General features: G+C 34.6%; 1 protein-coding gene across 1 annotated transcript in view; it reads left to right on the plus strand.

Moving 5' to 3' along the window:
* Positions 1–8205: 8205 nt before the first annotated feature.
* The window catches only part of LOC125659357 (myb-binding protein 1A-like protein), a 47677-nt gene continuing 37980 nt past the window's right edge, over positions 8206–17902 (plus strand). The window contains exons 1-6 of the mRNA XM_048891018.2: positions 8206–8438; positions 11611–11715; positions 12945–13034; positions 14757–14939; positions 15393–15515; positions 15627–15719. Coding sequence (XP_048746975.2) covers positions 8301–8438; positions 11611–11715; positions 12945–13034; positions 14757–14939; positions 15393–15515; positions 15627–15719 — 732 coding nt within the window. The 5' untranslated portion in view covers positions 8206–8300. The remainder of the gene's footprint in view (positions 8439–11610; positions 11716–12944; positions 13035–14756; positions 14940–15392; positions 15516–15626; positions 15720–17902) is intronic.

Consider the following 17902-nt stretch of genomic DNA (forward strand, 5'->3'; position numbering starts at 1 on the left):
CTTCAAAGCACTATAAAAAGTCACATGTTTTTTACAAATGACTCGGTTTTACTCCATCCCTACTTCAAAAGAAGATCTTCAACACTGGTTAGATTGCCTTTCACCATATTGTAAAAATCGAAAATAACTGTTATTCTTAGGAAAACAAACGTAGTGATTGGTTTCTTTTTCAAACAAGAAACGTATTACTTCAACAGCTTGTTTTTATTTATTTCCCACCTTAATGGTATAAATTGATATCTTGGTAAACTCCAATATACAGCTAGCTCAACAACTTGCCGATCGTGCTCGAAAAGTTTTTTTCTGGATTGAAACAGTCTTTGCCCTTTCACATTATAAACTATCTAGCTCTCTTTAAACTATAACCTCATTTATGAAGCCCATGTAATCCTTTCTGTAAAGGACATAAGCCAAATACTGTCCATTCTGTGAGAGAAGGAACTGATCGAGGCCCGTAGGGCCGAGATCAGTTCTTTCTCTCACAGAATGGACAGTTTGAGGCTTATATCCTACTTAAAACATTACATCTTTTGTTATAAGAATGGACAGTCTCAGATAAACCCATTGACAATGATAATTATGAATAACACTATTTTTGAATAGTCTGACAATATAACCAGTCTTGCGTAGGAGTCTGTTTGATTGTTCACTTATTGGACAGTGTCAGGTAAGTAGTCTTGTACTGCAGGTTTTATATTCACTCACTCTATAGTACTGAGCCATATCAACATGTCTTCCTCTGATGGGGAGCGCATTTTCATTGCACAATCAAAATTTAAGGATTTTAATGAAAGTAGTGCAAATATTATCTTAATGAATGTTATATTCTGGATATGGAAGGTGAGAAAGTTATGGAGCCAAATTTTAACTTGAAAAGCATTGTGTTTTCGAATATTTGGATGAGGAAATAATTAACGCCAGCCAAAAGAACGCAATACGTCCAACTCGTGAAATTAAATTATTCATGAAAGCGAAAATAATAATTCAGAATTAGGATATGCTAATAAAGAAAGCATAAAAAAGCGTTGTGAAGAAGTTTTGGAATGTGCCCCTGAATCCAGCGAAATTCAAATACAGTATGGAAATATGTCTTTCAAATCTAAGTTTTGATGCGATATAATAATGGCCAATGGAATTTAAAAAAAATTTATTCTTAAAGTTGAAGCAGAGAATTCTACTAAGGGGAAATATCGTTTTCAAGTGTTTCAGCGATTTTTCCTATATCTGTGTTGATTCTTACTTGTAGGGTATCAAATTAAATTTGTATCTCTTTGACAAAAATATTGTCTTTCTCTTATTTTCAGCCTACCTGTAGACGTCTAATAAGTTATTGGGTTTCCATGGCACTGTCCAATAAGTTGACAATTACTGTCCATTATTTTTAAGAACGGACAGTATCTGTACATTCTTAAAAATAATGGACAGCAATTGTCAACTTATTGGACACCTACAGGTAACCTTTTTACTATAAATGGACTTTCTCCTACATAAAAGCCTAAAAAGACAAAGGATTGCGTAACAAAAATGTTTTAAATATATATATAAATAAGAATCTCCTACAACATTCTCCAATCAAAGACAAATTTCTTGACAAATCAGCTTCCCCTGTCTGTTTCAAAGCTATCATTGCTTTAAAGACTGAGTGGTTTAGAATTAGTATTAAAATGAAATTCTCACAACAGCTAAAGTAGAGGGTGATTATTATAGTACCGTTCAGTGTTGATTGTAAGGATAGGATAACAACGGTAGCAAAGACAAATACATATTCCAAAAAAATAAACTAAAACTAGCACCGTTCAACATTTCTTACTTCTAAAATGTCGGTTAATGCGAAGGGAGAATTTTCACCATGTCACTAAATAAAATACGGAAATTGCACATGTCGAAAACAGTCATTTTCCCGCGCATTGTCACGGAAAGGAAGTTAATTTTAGCAAAGGCTTTAGGCCTCGATCGATCGGACAAACATGAACTGTTTATATTCTGCTGTTGGATTGAAAGTGAAATTAAAATCTGAAAATAGCTGCATTGATTATCGCTAATGTTGTATTTAAAACATTTACAAGTACAAGCAATGTGTATATAGTTATTTTAACAACTTGTGACAATATATCAATATGTGGAATCCGCCAAAGTTCTGTAACGTGCAGCAGTTACACAGCTAAGTGCTGATCACGCTTGCCGTTGCTTAACTTGCGTAATCAAGAGAGACACTCTACCACATAACTAGAAAAGCTAGCTCTCTAGCGAGGCAGTATAAGTTCCCTCTTATACTGTCCACTACAGTTCTAATATATATACTTTTGTTACATTGGCCTCAGAATATGTCTGGGGCAACACTAAACAAGGAGTGGGGTCGCCGGCGTTGGATCCGCCTTTGGGCATAAATACATGTTTCAGTCTTTTTTGCTCTAAAGACAAATCTATGTGTACATGTGGATAGTGTGTATTTGTATGTAGTATATCAAACGATGGATTCTGAGTATGTCCTCCCATTCTCTTTGTAATTTCTGCTTCCCATGTTCATAAGCCTTTTGATTTTACAAAAATGCGGACCTCCTAATATTATTACAAAATATTTTCCGTCCCGTTTTCAATTCCCCGTTTTAGTAACACCCCAAGTATATAGAGCTATCTTTCGACTTACTACATATCAATAATAGTTTTAATAATACATGTATACGGTATATATCTTACCGAATTGCATTCATATAATGTTGTATACTATTTAATTTTTTCATTATTGAAAGTACTCGCACCTCAGCAGTTAGAGATAAAATAAGAGGTTAAGAGCTCTTCCTACTTTCAACTTTCTCAGACACCAGCTTTTTCAAACAATTATGGCCAAAGGCGGGTCCAACGCCGGCGACCCCATCCCTTGTTTAACGTGTTTCCCCAGACCTATGAGACTGGATACGAAACTACCGGTCATTGCACATGGTATTTAATCAACTTCGGATATGTACTTTGTGCTTACTCACCCTCCCCCTTTCCAACTTTTAAAACGTTGTATCAGTCAAGCTGAAAGCCTACATCAAAGGGGAGGCGAATTTTATTTATATGTGGTAACTTTCACAAGGGCCTGAGATACCATTTTTAATAATTATAATCAAAAGAGTTCGGTTATACAATTTGTTTCGTTTCGTTTCGGTGGGTTTCGTTTCGTTTCGGTAGATTTCGTTTCGTTTCGGTTTCGTCTCGCACTTTACATGTACCCCACAAATATGATCTATTTTCCAAAACACTAAAACATATTGGACTTATTTCGTTAGAAATCGTGGGATTCGTCCTGTGTACCACCACCATGGCTTCGCCCTGGACCCACTTGGGACTTCAAGGCAGCATCCTTTACTCCCCCGTTCAGAAATTTCTGGATCCGCTATTACATAATATAGATGACCTGAGTAGCGAACTGAGCGTATCTAATCATACCTTACCAAAGTAGAGGGCTCACGGTGGGTGTGACCGGTCAAAAAGGGATGTTTACTCCTCCTAGGCACCTGGTATCACATCTGATGTGATCAGGGATCTGTGTTTGACCTGCTCTTGATTTCGTATTCTTTATAGGATTTATGAGATTGATCACACTATTCGTTATCTTAACTTTTCATCTAAAGAAGTGCAATGTTCAGCGCTAAAATAGATTATCTCCCTACACATATACTATTTTTTAATAAAAGGTATCTTAATGAATATATAAGGAATGCTATTTTTATTTACCAGTTTATATGAGAAGTGCATTTGTTCAACCATACCATCACTGTTACAAACTTCATGTATATTTCATATCATCAGTAAATTGTTATTTGACTACTTTTTACATTATAAATGCCTATATGAAGACCATGAATGTAAATTACACGGGTGGTGTGAATGTAAGGTTGTCTACTTATCATAAACCAGTAAACAACATACGTACATTTATTTACACAGTTCAATTTGATAAAAGTAAGTAAACACTACACACAATCTAATTAAAATTAGATCCTATGATCCGCTCATCTACTATCGCTACACATAGATACATGTAGATGAGCGGATCATAAGATCTAATTTTAATTACTGTAAGTAGTGTCAACACTACGCACGTCCTTTTTATACGATAGACTAGGTATATTTGGATTGTTTAATTAAATAATTCATATACAGCGGCGAGGGAAACTTTTTTAAATCCATCATATCTAAAATACAATCCTTTAAATATCAGTTTACAAATATGTTTTGTTTTTGTTCTCCGACATCAATTCACATATATTTTTTGTTCTCTTTGAAACACAGGTAAGCTATATTATGTATAATTTGCCGACAAATGTAAATTTTGTATTATATATATATATATGGGGGTGACCCGGGGATTCATCTTTCTTCTTCCTCCGCCCCTTGTCACGATCCTCACTCTCACCCCTTCTTAGCTGCATTAGTTATGTATCCCTCCCCCCTCCCCAGGCCGTTTAAAAATTGGGAGGTTTCGGGACAGTCTGGCGCCCTAATAAATTACGATCGGAGAGGTGCAGAACAACAGCTAATCTATATCCATCCCCCTTTCCCTTTCATATATCCCTTCAACTTTAACTCCCACCCCCTTTTTAAAACCTGTCCGTCCATATATAGATATACTGGTTCAGGTTTTTTTTTTTTTAAAAAGTATTTATTTTTTATTTTTTATGTTCAACATTAAAAGTATAACGCAATTACTGTTGGCTGCTAAAATGTTCACCTTCTGAATGCGAGCATAATTTTAATACATATAACCCTGTGTTATGTACAAACAAAGACTCTTGAAGTCTCTAGATTATGTTTACAAACAAACCAGTGAAATGTTAATTTTGCAATTCAAAGCATCTTAAATTTGCAGTCACAAATTTGACTCTTAGATGACATGTTAAAAATACCTAAAGTTTACTTGAAATATGATAGATATAATATTAGACTTAGATCAATATCCATTTCTTTTGAAAACTTCGTAAACAATAACACACCGCAACCTTTGTTTACAAAACAAATAACAAACTTTTTAAAATGAGCTTCTGTGATAATGTATAACCTGAATTTTTGTGATAATGTATTTTTTGTTTTTGGTGAAACCTGTTAAATTAAACATCTTAAATTTTGATCACTAAAAGTGAAAAACAAAATTTGGGGGGAAATCGTGAACACTGACAAATTATAATTTTGAGAGTTGATATTCACACACTATAAAGTACGACGGCGTATTCATGCCAATTTGACCTAGCAGAAAAAATAGAAATAAATCGTTTGTACGATTTATTAAATCGTAGAAACGATTTAAACAGTCGTTTGTACGATTTAGAAAACCGTTTGTACGATTTAAAAAATCGTTTGTGCGATTTAGAAAGTCGTTTCTACGATTTAAAAAGTCGTTTCTACGATTTTTTGGTCTCGGGTGACATATTGCAATTGGTTGTCGTTCGTCATTGTCATGATTGTGCGTTAACAATATGAACATCTTTAATTAACTTCTTCTTGATAAGTACCACTCCAATTCCTTTCTTTGGTATGAAGCATCTTTGGAATAATGTGTGAAATAAAGAAGAGGCATAATGTTGATTTAGACTTGTTTATATATGTGAATTAATATGTACATGTGAGTTATGATATAGTGAAATCTCTGTCTTAAGTAATTAATGAGACCTATATGTACCTTTTGTTTTATTTTTGATAATCACCATTCTTGTTGAAACGGTATGGTGAGTTTACGTATGTAAAGAATAATGAAGTTCTAGCGAGCCGTTATCCTACTTTCTTGTTTTTTGGTAATCAGCATTTAATTGATTTACATTCGGACGAACGAAGTAAGGGAGAATGAAATACTGTATATCACGTCCAGCTCATCCATCCTCTTCCATCTGTGTTTAGCTCAGCTCAGTTTCAAAGATTTTCACTAACTTCATAGTATCTTAGCAAGCAATTGGCTCTTGTTTGATTTTCCAGCTTCCAGACATATGACGTGGCGCGAAAAACCGTCAATACACTCAAGAATATATGCGTGGACGCCTTCTAGGTCTTGTATCAGTGGCGGATTTCTTCCACTCTCGGAGATATTTAAATGACAAAATCTTTTTTATTGAATTAATTTTATTTGGAGAACTTACATTTTTTTCCAAAATCCCTTAAAATTTGCGTCATTTTATTAATTTCACCTTATCAAAAAATGATAGAAAATAGTAAAAATGACTACACAGGAGACTTATTTCAAATCCTATAAAATCTATAAAATCCAGGGGCTTCCGGGGGCTTCCCTGGGCCCCCACCCTGGATCCACTGGCGGCCTCAAGGCGGCCCCCAGCCTCATAAAGTTGCACCCCTAACCGCAATTCCTGGATCCGCCCCTGTGTATGGAAAGAAGCCGTCTGATATCTTCTTTGGGAAACCATGTTACCAGTTTTCCAGTAAATCCATCTGTACCCATGAAGTTGGCCACAATGCTCTGAAGTTTCCTCAATGAAGAGGGCAACATCGCAAAAATTAAATCTGTATTTCCGTCGGAAAAGGCACAAAGTTGCAGATATCCTCTTAATAGTTTTTTCCCCACTAATAATAATGCGGTGCTTGTGAGCTAAAGCAACAGCTATTTTGGAATAGCACCGTCCCTTCTCAAAATATCGTTTAACTACATATGCAGTTCCTCTCGCTTTTCCATTATCATCAAGGTCAAATCGATTTAAATTGTTTCTACGATATAGACAAGAGACCCACATACCTTATTGGTCACCTGAGTATTAGTTAAAAGTATCACTGTAGTCTCAAGGGCTATGAAATTTAGAAATTATTTCCTGTTCTGAATATCTAAGCTAATATTCAGCAACAGTATAAAACAACGTGTTCTTTTAAAATCTTCAATGCCTTCAAAAGTGCATATACAGATGAAAGGCTTTGCATAATATGATATATATCAACATTAAACGATATGACTAAGTTGGACCTATACTAGAGTCAAAACCCTGGGGTTGCAAAATTAACCCTTTTTTGTACATTCTTTTCTACTATTCTTAAACATGCATTTAGATTTTATACTGTATCACCAAACTTAAAGAAGTCCTTCAAATCTTTAAGACAATAATCATTATACTAATTTTGTCACCATCCTGAAACCAAATCCTTACCCCCTGGAATAATGAAATTTACAATTTTCGTAAAGGATTACCTACTCCCTATAGATACCCATTTAATTTTAATTTAGTATCAATAGCACAAAAGAAGATGTTATATAAGTGTTTACACATAAACGCTATATACCAAGTTTGGCCCCACCCTGAGGCCAAAACCCCTACCCAGGGGATCATGAAAATTGCAATTTTGGTAGGCCTTCCTGCTCTACATCACTATGCATTTAGTTTTTCTTACCGTATATATATATATATATATATATATATATATATATATGTGGTGGTAAAGAAGAAGATTTTTGAAAATTACTCACAATTTTGTGGCAGTTTTTTGCCCCTCCCCTAAGGACCAAGGGGTATAGGAGTCCTGAAATTTACGATTTATGTCCCCTTTGTCCCAAAGGTGCTTCATACCTTTGAAAGGAATTGGAATGGTACTTATCAAGAAGTTAAAAATGTTCAATTGTTAACGCACTATGACAGACGATAACCAATTGCAATGTCACCTGAGACCTAAAAATCGTACAAACGATTTGCTAAATCGTACAAACGACCTTTTAAATCGTACAAACGACTTTCTAAATCGTACAAACGACTTTAAATCGTTTCTACGATTGAATAAATCGTACAAACGACTTTCTAACGACCTTTTAAATCGTACAAAGGACTTTCTAAATCGTACAAACGACCTTTTAAATCGTGCAACCGACTTTTTAAATCGTACAAGCGATTTTCTAAATCGTACAAACGACTTTCTAAATCGTTTCTACGATTTAACAAATTGTACAAACGATTTATTTTTATTTTTTTCTGCTAGGTTAAATTGGCACGAATACGCCGTCGTAATAAAGTATAGGCAATGAGAGTAACTGAATTTTGAAGATGGGCCATTTTGAAGAAGAAGAAGCACATTTTCAATAATATGTTATCCGTAATTAATCCCACCTAATATATACATATTTGGGTTTTGAATAATTTACAGTACTCAATAAAATTATCCTGATTATCGAAATGAAGAAATTTAGTACGAATAACTAAAAGAACAAATTGTCAAAGGGATGAAAATGACGTCACATCGTCTGCAATGCGCTTCATAATAGTAAAAGTATATATTCAACATCCAAACTATTTTCTGACATTGACGAGTGTACATGTGCTCATCAGCCATGCGAAATGAGTTTTAAAACAGCTCACAAAGTTGACAAATCCATTCTAAACAAGTTTTGGCAATTAGCAGAATCAAATCAGGAGAAAATAATACAGACATCGAAAACTTTAGTGGATGACTTACACCGACGACAAGTGGACGAGGTAAATTGCTTGTTTCAAATTCATACACTTCGTAAGCTACAACAGGTTGGGAACACTTCCCCTACATCGAGATCTTCTCGCTAAAAGGCGATTATCCCTCTTTAGCAAAGAAAGTAAACATTACCATAAACAGGTGTTTCGGTGTCTTTATTGAAAATAATGGCAAATTCCATGCAATGCTGAATAAGTGCGACACGCACCCAGCATGAAGCATAAATCATGGGTGTGATTTTTCCTCTATTCAGAGGAAATCCTGATTTGCTCAATTTCCGAAAAAATGAAGCACTCTGGATTTGATCTAAGGTGACAGAAAGTTATATTTTTCCAGGTAGGGTGTCAGAGGTGTTTTCCTCCCTTTTTGACCAGTTTTCCTCAGATTTCTTAGGAATTAAGTCACATCCTTGATAAATATATCCCGTACAACCGAGAAAAACACCCGAGGAGTACATCTCTTGCGAAGTGAATTGTCTCTATAAAATTTACAAGACAGTCAAGAAATTTCATATCTGCGTAAGAGGGACAGCGGCTAAAATTTAATGCACACCGTGAGTATTTTTGTTTTGATTTATCATTTATATATGAGCAGAAATATCGAACAATTTAGCACTTTTTCTTCTTTTCATGAGAAACACGAAGAGATGTACTCCTCGGGTGTTTTTCTCAGTTGTACGGGATATATTTACTCTCGCTAAAGAGGGATAATCGCGTTTTTGTGAGAATATCTCGCTATAGGGGAAGTGTTCCCAACCTGTACAAGTTATTAGATAGCATAGATTACGAAGTCGATAAAATGTGTCTGTGCACGTATCTAGTTACGATCATGGGAGTAATACATTTTGACATATTGATAAGCAATCTTAAACTACCTTTAAATTACTAGAATGTTCAACTGGTCTAAGTTGAAATATCATGTCCTACGCGATCTGATTTGACAAGACCATATGTATATAATATATCGTACGGCGTGACCGTGTTTCAGGGCGAAGCAAAAAGTATTGGCATTAGAATCTGTATCCATAACAGGACAAAAATTATCCCGAAGTTAACACCTAACGTGTGAGGACAGATTACAATCAACGTGTCCAATCTTTAACTAAATAGACATTTGATCCACCTATAGATTGAACTTGGGAAACATTTAAGGCAATTTATGTAAACAGTGCATTGTGACGTCATATTCAGCGTCGGTGTTTAGAAAATTCACAAAAATAGGAAACGTGGTACAATCTTGTTAATCGAGGAGTGATTATATATCATTAAGAAAATAAGATTTAGTACGTGCTTTTACAAATTCTATGAACTAACATCTCAGAATAATGTGAACTTGGGTACATGAGATTCAAAATGAAGAAATATATGTCCTGTCCACGTGCTCGTATTCGAATCTATGCCATTTGGACCAAAATTTTCAAATTCATAGGTATGGTTTAATTTTTCATTAGTTTTTTATATTTTCCTTTTAAACATGTATATATGTGTTACCTATAGGGAGAGCTCTGTTCCCACGGCCTGCCCTCCAATATCCAGAGTTTACAAAATGCACTGGACTGGGTCCACTGTAATCTCCACTGTGATTCGGCATGGCTAGATATTTGGACTGACGCCTTCACCAAATCTCTGAGCAGTCCTTCAAAATTCATATATCTGGAAATATACATTTAGCTGCGCCCTTTTCTAGTAATTATCGTGCACTTTTAAAGTGTCAGACATGGCCATTTGCCTCAAATAAGTGATTTGACTGTTAAACTAACTCTCTATCATTATTAATGCTGCATTGCTTAGTTGCTTATCTTATAGACCTCTATGACAATTCCGAAATCAAAATGCTTAACAGTCACTAAATTTTCTGTTCATAACAGTAGGTATGGGCAGTTACTACATTTTACAATACTTTCCAATTAGCTGTTGTATAAAAGTTTTACTACATGTATACAAGTAGTGTACCTGGTACTATTTGCACAATACTTAGCATACAGAGTAATGGTGTTACAATCATTGATTATAATAAAAAAATCAGTCGATTGTTGGCAAATTCTAAGTGCTCGATTATGAAAAATTTATACCAATTAATCGGTTTTTAGATTTTGTTTTCTCAATAACTGTAGTTTTTGAAGAATATTCCTGCCGTGACCTATCTATTAACCTAAAAGTTTTGTTTTATCATAATGGCGGAGCACTCGAAAGCAAAAGTATCCATACATGGGGAATAAAGCATGTTCGCATGGTCAGATAGACGTAGTTTGATTCAGGCATATAAACGAAGTGACCATCCATCAAAGAGAATCTTATACGAGCAAAGTCATGTGTGAATTACGTAGATAAAGACCAATTTCAAAGGCCACTGTTACTCTCACAGGGGCTAAGTCCGTTTTGGGCACAAACTCAATGATACCATAAATATAGATATATTTAATAATATGGTATCACAGGGTTCGGACCCAAAACAGACTTAGCCCCTGTGGTTACTCTGCACGTGTGTATCGTGTTTACAGTTGGAGACAATAGATCTGATTTATTTTTTGTTTTTTCTCTATTAAAATAAATTCCTTTCCTTGTTTCTCTTTGCTGAACATTAATTATACTTTAATTATGCTGGATCATCGTCAGTTAACGACATGTAACTTTGATATTATACAGGGATATAACTGAAGCAAACGATACCTGCTAATATTAAATCTGACACAAGAAAATATGTATAAACAAGTGACAAATCGTGATCCACTGATGTCATCTGTTATGTGACGTTTGATTATTTGGGGTTTGCCTTGTTGAAAGGCGGATCAAGCAACGAAGCAATACTGCCACCCCCCCCCCCCTTTTTCCTCCAGTGAGAAATGCATTTCAAAATGAACAGGGCAATTTTTATTTGGTAAATCATTAATTCGAATCTAGTATCTTTGTTTTAATCTATTATTCAATCGTCATACAGAGAAAGATGTTTTACAACAGTGATTTGCGTACAAGTTGATTTTCTATGTCTTGCTTGACAACAAGAAAACAATCTGTGTATTAAAACAAAGTATCTTATAAGACACATTGACTTTCTATTCCATACAATGCTGCGATGCAAATTTAGAGAGAAAAAATAGTTCCAGCAATTGCTACACTTTTTTTGATAATTAAAGATTTTAATAATAAAAGATATATGATTTGTCCATGTTATTTTTTGCAGTCGGGTGTTTGTGAGGAGTTGCACTATTGCATTAACCGGCTTGTGAAGGGTCTAGCGTCCAGCCGACAGTCTGCAAGACATGGCTTCTCGGTGGCACTCTGTCAGGTAGGTGTCCACATTAAAATGGACCTGTTAATGTTTCCTTTCATTGTGTATTATTTGACTGGTTTCATGGTCATAAATTATCCCATTCATCTGAAATTCTAATATGTCTAAGATGAGAATGTTTTTGAATACTGATCATTATACAGTTAGAATTCATGAATTGATGCTAGATGGCGTGCAAAAAAAGACAGACATTATCTGAATTAACACTAGATGGTGAATGAGTCTATCTACATAATCATTATATGTGTACCTATTTTGAGTAGTTCCCGCGAATATTGCCAATCATGTCAGACTCTCAGAATGTCAACATATCAGAAACTGCAAAACTTTTGCGAGCTGCGGTGTTGTTGCTACAGAAAAGTAGGTTTAACCAAGAGACCAGTAACGGCAGCATGGTTAGGCCTACAGGAAACCAGCAGACAAGCATCCTCGCAGAACTTATTCAGCAGCCACAGAATGCATACTACACCAAGGCCATACATTAACACATGTAATTAACTTTAATCATTATTAGGCTTAGGGTAGAATATATTGAGCTCTTTAATATTTAGATAGAGTATTTCATTGTTTAAATGATATTGTCCTGGGACTCCAGGGCCAAAAGTGCCCCCCCCCCTCCCTCCACATTTTTTTCTGAATGTTTAAATTTAGATCATTTTTACCAAATTAAAAATATTCATATCTTTATGGAGTTTTTTGTCCTAGTTTTACACTTTTTTGACTAGTAAAAAGCAGACCATAGATCTAATTTTAAAATTCAGATTGAAATGGAATGGAAAAAAAATGAGGTTGGAAAACAAACAACTAAACACATATTCATATTGTTATTCTGTTCAAGGTAGAAACATTGTGCAGTGTCTGATATATGTTGACGTTCTGAGAGTCCAACATGATAGGCAAATCCGCGGGAATATGTACACATATAATGATTACGTAGATAGACTCGCTCGCCATCTAGCGTTAAATGATCAGCATACGCTGGAAAAACGCTAATAATCATTATTATTATCATTTATTCAGATGTCTGTCTTGTTTGCACGCCATCTAACATCAATTCAGTTAATGACTGTTGGTTTTCCATTGGTGATGATTTAATTTTTATTATAAGCTGGTTTGTTTTGTATTTCATTACGTTTTTGACAATTAATTGTTTGTTTTGCATTAACGTCTTTTACCCTTTCCACCGCCCATACAATATCTTATTTAAAATGCCTTATTTTACACAGATTCTCAGAAACTTCCCATCAGTAAATGTTGATGTCATACTTGGTGCTATTGCTGAACATCTGAAATTTACTCAGAAAGAATCCAGATCTGTAAGTTACAGTGTCAGTTTCTCAGTGATCAGTCTTGTCTCTCTGGTCTCTCGGACAGATTCGCAGAAAGCACCCTGCTAGAATTGTGGATGTTAAATTTTTTGTAATTGCAAAATGGGTATGTCCTTCGAAAGCTCTGAATTCAGTTTCCTAACCTTTCAATGAAATTCTTTAAACACAGGATCATCAGTGGACACTGCCATTGTTTGTTTTAATGTGTACAATGTGGTTTTCTCTCACCTGAAATAACCAATAGAGCTGAAATAAAAACCAGTACAAAACAAATGTGCTACAAGTGCATGTTCACAGGGTTTGACATTAACTTTTTTGAGCACTAGACCAGTCGGGCTACTTCAAATGATTTTTACTAGACCTGACTTTATATCCACTAGCCCTGACCAACTTTCCAGAAAAAAAAACCCCCGATAGTTTCTCCATATTTAAATACTTCATTTAAATGACAAACGTTAAGTTTGAACCAAAACGTATTTAATTGTCTCGAAAATATCTTCGTAAGTCTCGTCATTCAATTTGATTTTCAAACACGTTTTCTGTTTCTTTAAATTCTACCCGGCACGGATATTCTTTACTCTATTTAGTATAAAATGACCTCAACCGTCATTTTATTTAATTTATATTTCATAATCCCTGCTTTGTTTCTTCCTAACCTTTTCTTTTTTCTCCTGGGACGTCTTTCCTTGAGGACGAGAAGTCCTATTTGAATATAGAGACATTCCCGCACATATGTCAACACCGATAAATAGCTGTTCACGACATAATTTATTAACTTGATAAACACTTTATTATAGTCAATTTGAATAAACTGTTTAAAATTAACATCGAGTAGATGTCGTAAAACATCACTTCCGACCGCGACTTATTTATAAGAACTAAAAATAGAGATTATTCCATCACACGGTTCAAAATTGCTTGCAAACTCTTACAGTTATTTTCTTTTAGTTAAGAATAAAATATCTAAAGGTTTAAAGTAAAGTTTCTTGTTTATTTTTTTAACACGACCAGTCGGACTAGTAATTCGACATTTTACCCGACCGGACCTATCATTTAGTAGACTTGGTCGGTTGGACGTGCCTTAGTGTCAAACCCTGGTTCATTTTCTCTTCCGCTTTCTATGCCAATTATAAGATTCATCAATCACTTTTACCTATATATTCAAAGTGGGGCATCAAAATCACAGATGCAAAAATAGGATGGGGTCATTTAAAAATCTTCTTGAGAACCACTGGGCCAGAAAAGCTGAAATTTACATGAAAGCTTCCTGACATTGTGCAGGTTCAAGTTTGTTAAAATCATGATCCCCCCCGCGGTAGGTTTGGGCCACAGTTATAGGTGATCAAAGTTATACATACGAATACATAAAGAATAGGAAAATCTTCTCCAGAACCACTGGGCCAATTTCAATCAAACTTGGATAAAAATTGTCCTTGGGTGAAGGGGATTCAAGTTTCTGGAAATAAAGGGCCAGGCCTCTTCAAAGGGGAGATAATCACAAAAATAGGGTCGGGTCATTTAAAAATCTTCTCAAGAACCACTAGACCAGAAAAGCTTAAACATTAAAGCTTCCTTACATAGTGGAGATTCAAGTTTATTACATCATGATCCCTGGGGGTAGGGTGGGGCCACAATAGGGATCAAAGTTTTACATATGAATATATAGGGAAACATTATTTATGTTAATTTAACTTGTGTTGATCAATACAGGAACAGGGGAATATTCTGCTTGGGAAGGTCTTGGCCTACCTGACCATAGTTCAGTCAGGTCAGATAGCCAGTGCAACCCAGGAGCATGTGCAGAAAATTGTCCAGAATCTACTTCAAGTCTGCAAGAAGAGAGCGTTTCTTACACAGATTTCCATTCATGCCATATCACTAATTGTCTCACAGGTATTTCATCCAATTGTGAACTGAGAATTCACTGTTGACAACATTAATGCCTGAAAATTCACTGTTGACAACATTAATGTCTGAAAATTCACTGTTGACAACATTAATGCCTGAAAATTCACTGTTGACAACATTAATGCCTGAAAATTCACTATTGACAAAAAGCTTTAAAATGGTTGTCGTAGTTGGAAGTGAAGTTTCCTGAAGTTCCCTTGGGTCACCTTCATTTCAAGTGAAGATTGTTAGACGCCATGCAAAGGATGAAGTTTCTATTAAAACCTAAAAACAATTGAGGAAGTTTTGAAATGTCTGAACCTCTGATGCATGGGTCTAATTCAGAAATATTAATTGTTTTTCATACTAGTTTTTATCAATATTTGGTAAAAATTTGAGTACAGGCATGACATGATCTGGCATACAGAACAACAAAAGATGTTGATGATCTATTTTTAGGTAAATACAGATGTGTTTAGAATGTCGGTTTGGTCTGAGATTGAGGCTGACCTGACCCAGGGATGGACAGGATGTTCCCCAGATACCCTCCTACTGCTTAGTGCTTGTCAGAAATACCATGTGGTAATGTCTACACGTGTCTTCTTGCAGTTTGAAAATGTTACAGGAATTTCAATAATTCTGTATTCCCACTGATTATTGTGGTTTTAATGTGTAAGGGGAAAATTTTTCCAGAAAGTGGTGGACAAAGCATTTTTGAAAACGTACTGGGGATCATCAAAAGTATTCTGTGCTGAGAATCTGAAAAACATCTGGAATGTTATAAAGGTTGGTGACCTTACATTGACAACAGAATGAATATGTATGTTAAGTCATTTGATTATATTGAAGCATGTTGGATCTTACAAAGTGCTCATATATAAACATCACATGTAGTTGAGGGTAAAATTGAAAATTGTCACCCTGAGAAGACCATTGTCAACCGAGGTGTAGCCGAGGTTTACAATGGTTTCTCGAGGGATGAAAATGTGTCTGATGAAGACTTTGTACAGATTTAAGAGTCATGTGTATGATGAAGACTTTGTACAGATTTCTATGAAGAAATTTTATACATATGTCTGAACCTCTGATAACATGAATTAAAATATCTGGAATGGTGTAAAGGTTGGTGATCCTACATTGACAACAGAATGAATTTGTATGTTAAGTCATTTGATTATATTGAAGCATGTTAGATCTTACAAAGTACTCAATCGTATTGGCTAGGGCTGGGATGATTCAGGGTTAGTTCGATGCGGTTCGATTTCGATTCAGAACTGCACGATTTGATTATTTTCGATTTGGTTCTTGTTTGGTCCAATTTATCTAATGACAGCACAAAAATTAACAATTTTAATGAGTAGCATATTTTATTTAATTTTATTCAAATTGTATAACTATATGTCATCATTTGTAAACATCATATCTATTTATAACGACATTTTATAACTTTGATAGAAAAAAGAAAACATTGACAGTCTATTAAAATTTCTTATATTAATGTGCTGCATGATTTTTGGATTATTAAACAAATCTATAGTCAATCTAAAATGTATATGATATTGTTTTCATTGATATGTAAATATTCAACAATTCTATCAATTGAGAGTCTATGAAAATCTCTCCTTTATTGATTTACTTCTCTGATATTAATTGGCAAAACATTTAATCTGTGTCATTACCTAAGATGTGGATTTCACTCCACTGACAGAAATGCTATATGTCATGTAAAGATAAATTGCAATGATCTTAAAGACCATATTCTGTTGGTATATGAGTGGTGAAAATGCTAAATCTCAACACAGTAGTAATTTAAGTCTCTGTTGCATAAAATTCCACATGTTCTACACATCACTCGGATGCCATATTTGTTGTTTTGGTACATGCAAAATCTAAACCGAACTGAACTGAAATCCGGAATTTGTAATTGGGGCATCGAATCGAATGGTATGAATCACGGTGCACCAAAATTTTTGGTGCATCGCTCAGCCCTAGTATTGGCACATTTTGATTTAGTATGAAGCAGAGTGTCAGTCATGTATTCTAGGTTGTCAGAGTTGCAACTTATGACCTGATCAAAATTTGTGTAATTGGAGCAAATAAGACCTTAAAATATTAATTACTTGGTTCTCAAACCCACCTGCATCTGTTTGAATAATGCACATTAAACATTTTTATCCTTAAATGAATAAAATGAAATTTCTCTCATATGCTTTTCTTAGTGCAGATAAAAAAATGGTGAAGTCTGAGTTGTCCCAATGTGTGTGTAAACAATTAAAATTTTGCTAATGGCCAGCAGGGTTATGTAGTTTCAAATTTTTCATTGCAATGGTGTTAATATCTTTACAGAATTGATATGAAAGCTCACAATGGTTATTCTTGAGGTTTGAATTAATAAAAAAAAAAAAATCCCCTGTCTGTTTTTTATATTAAGATAAAAACTTAAAAAAGAAAGAAAAGCCCTTCCTACCTCATCTAATAGTATTTTAATTTAATTTTGTATTAATTGGTCTGAGAACCAAGTAATTAATTTTTTTGGGATTTAATTTCTTCGAGCATTTACAAAATTCAAGAGAAATTTTTAGTGAATTTCATTTGTGTCATAAACAGGTTGATACAGTGTAGGAAGCATGCAAATGTCAAGCAATTATAGATTTCAATAGAAATTAAGTAGACTGCACACAGTGAATGTAAATAATCAGTATCGTAAACATGGTGTATGAAAAACATGGTGTACAAATATGGCCGCAAATTTTCTAGTGATATCAGCTAGGTGAGGTAATGCTGGCCCACCTCCATGGTTTTAGTTTGACACTGGACCTATGAATACATTTAGAATTAAAATGGAATGAATTTCTATACCTTTATATATGGCATACAGTTCAACAGATTTAAAAGTCATGTGTATGATGAAGACTTTGTACAGATTTCTATGAAGAAATTTTATACATATGTCTGAACCTCTGATAACA

This window comes from Ostrea edulis, chromosome 1 (genome assembly GCF_947568905.1).
Source record: "Ostrea edulis chromosome 1, xbOstEdul1.1, whole genome shotgun sequence".
Taxonomy (NCBI): domain Eukaryota; kingdom Metazoa; phylum Mollusca; class Bivalvia; order Ostreida; family Ostreidae; genus Ostrea; species Ostrea edulis.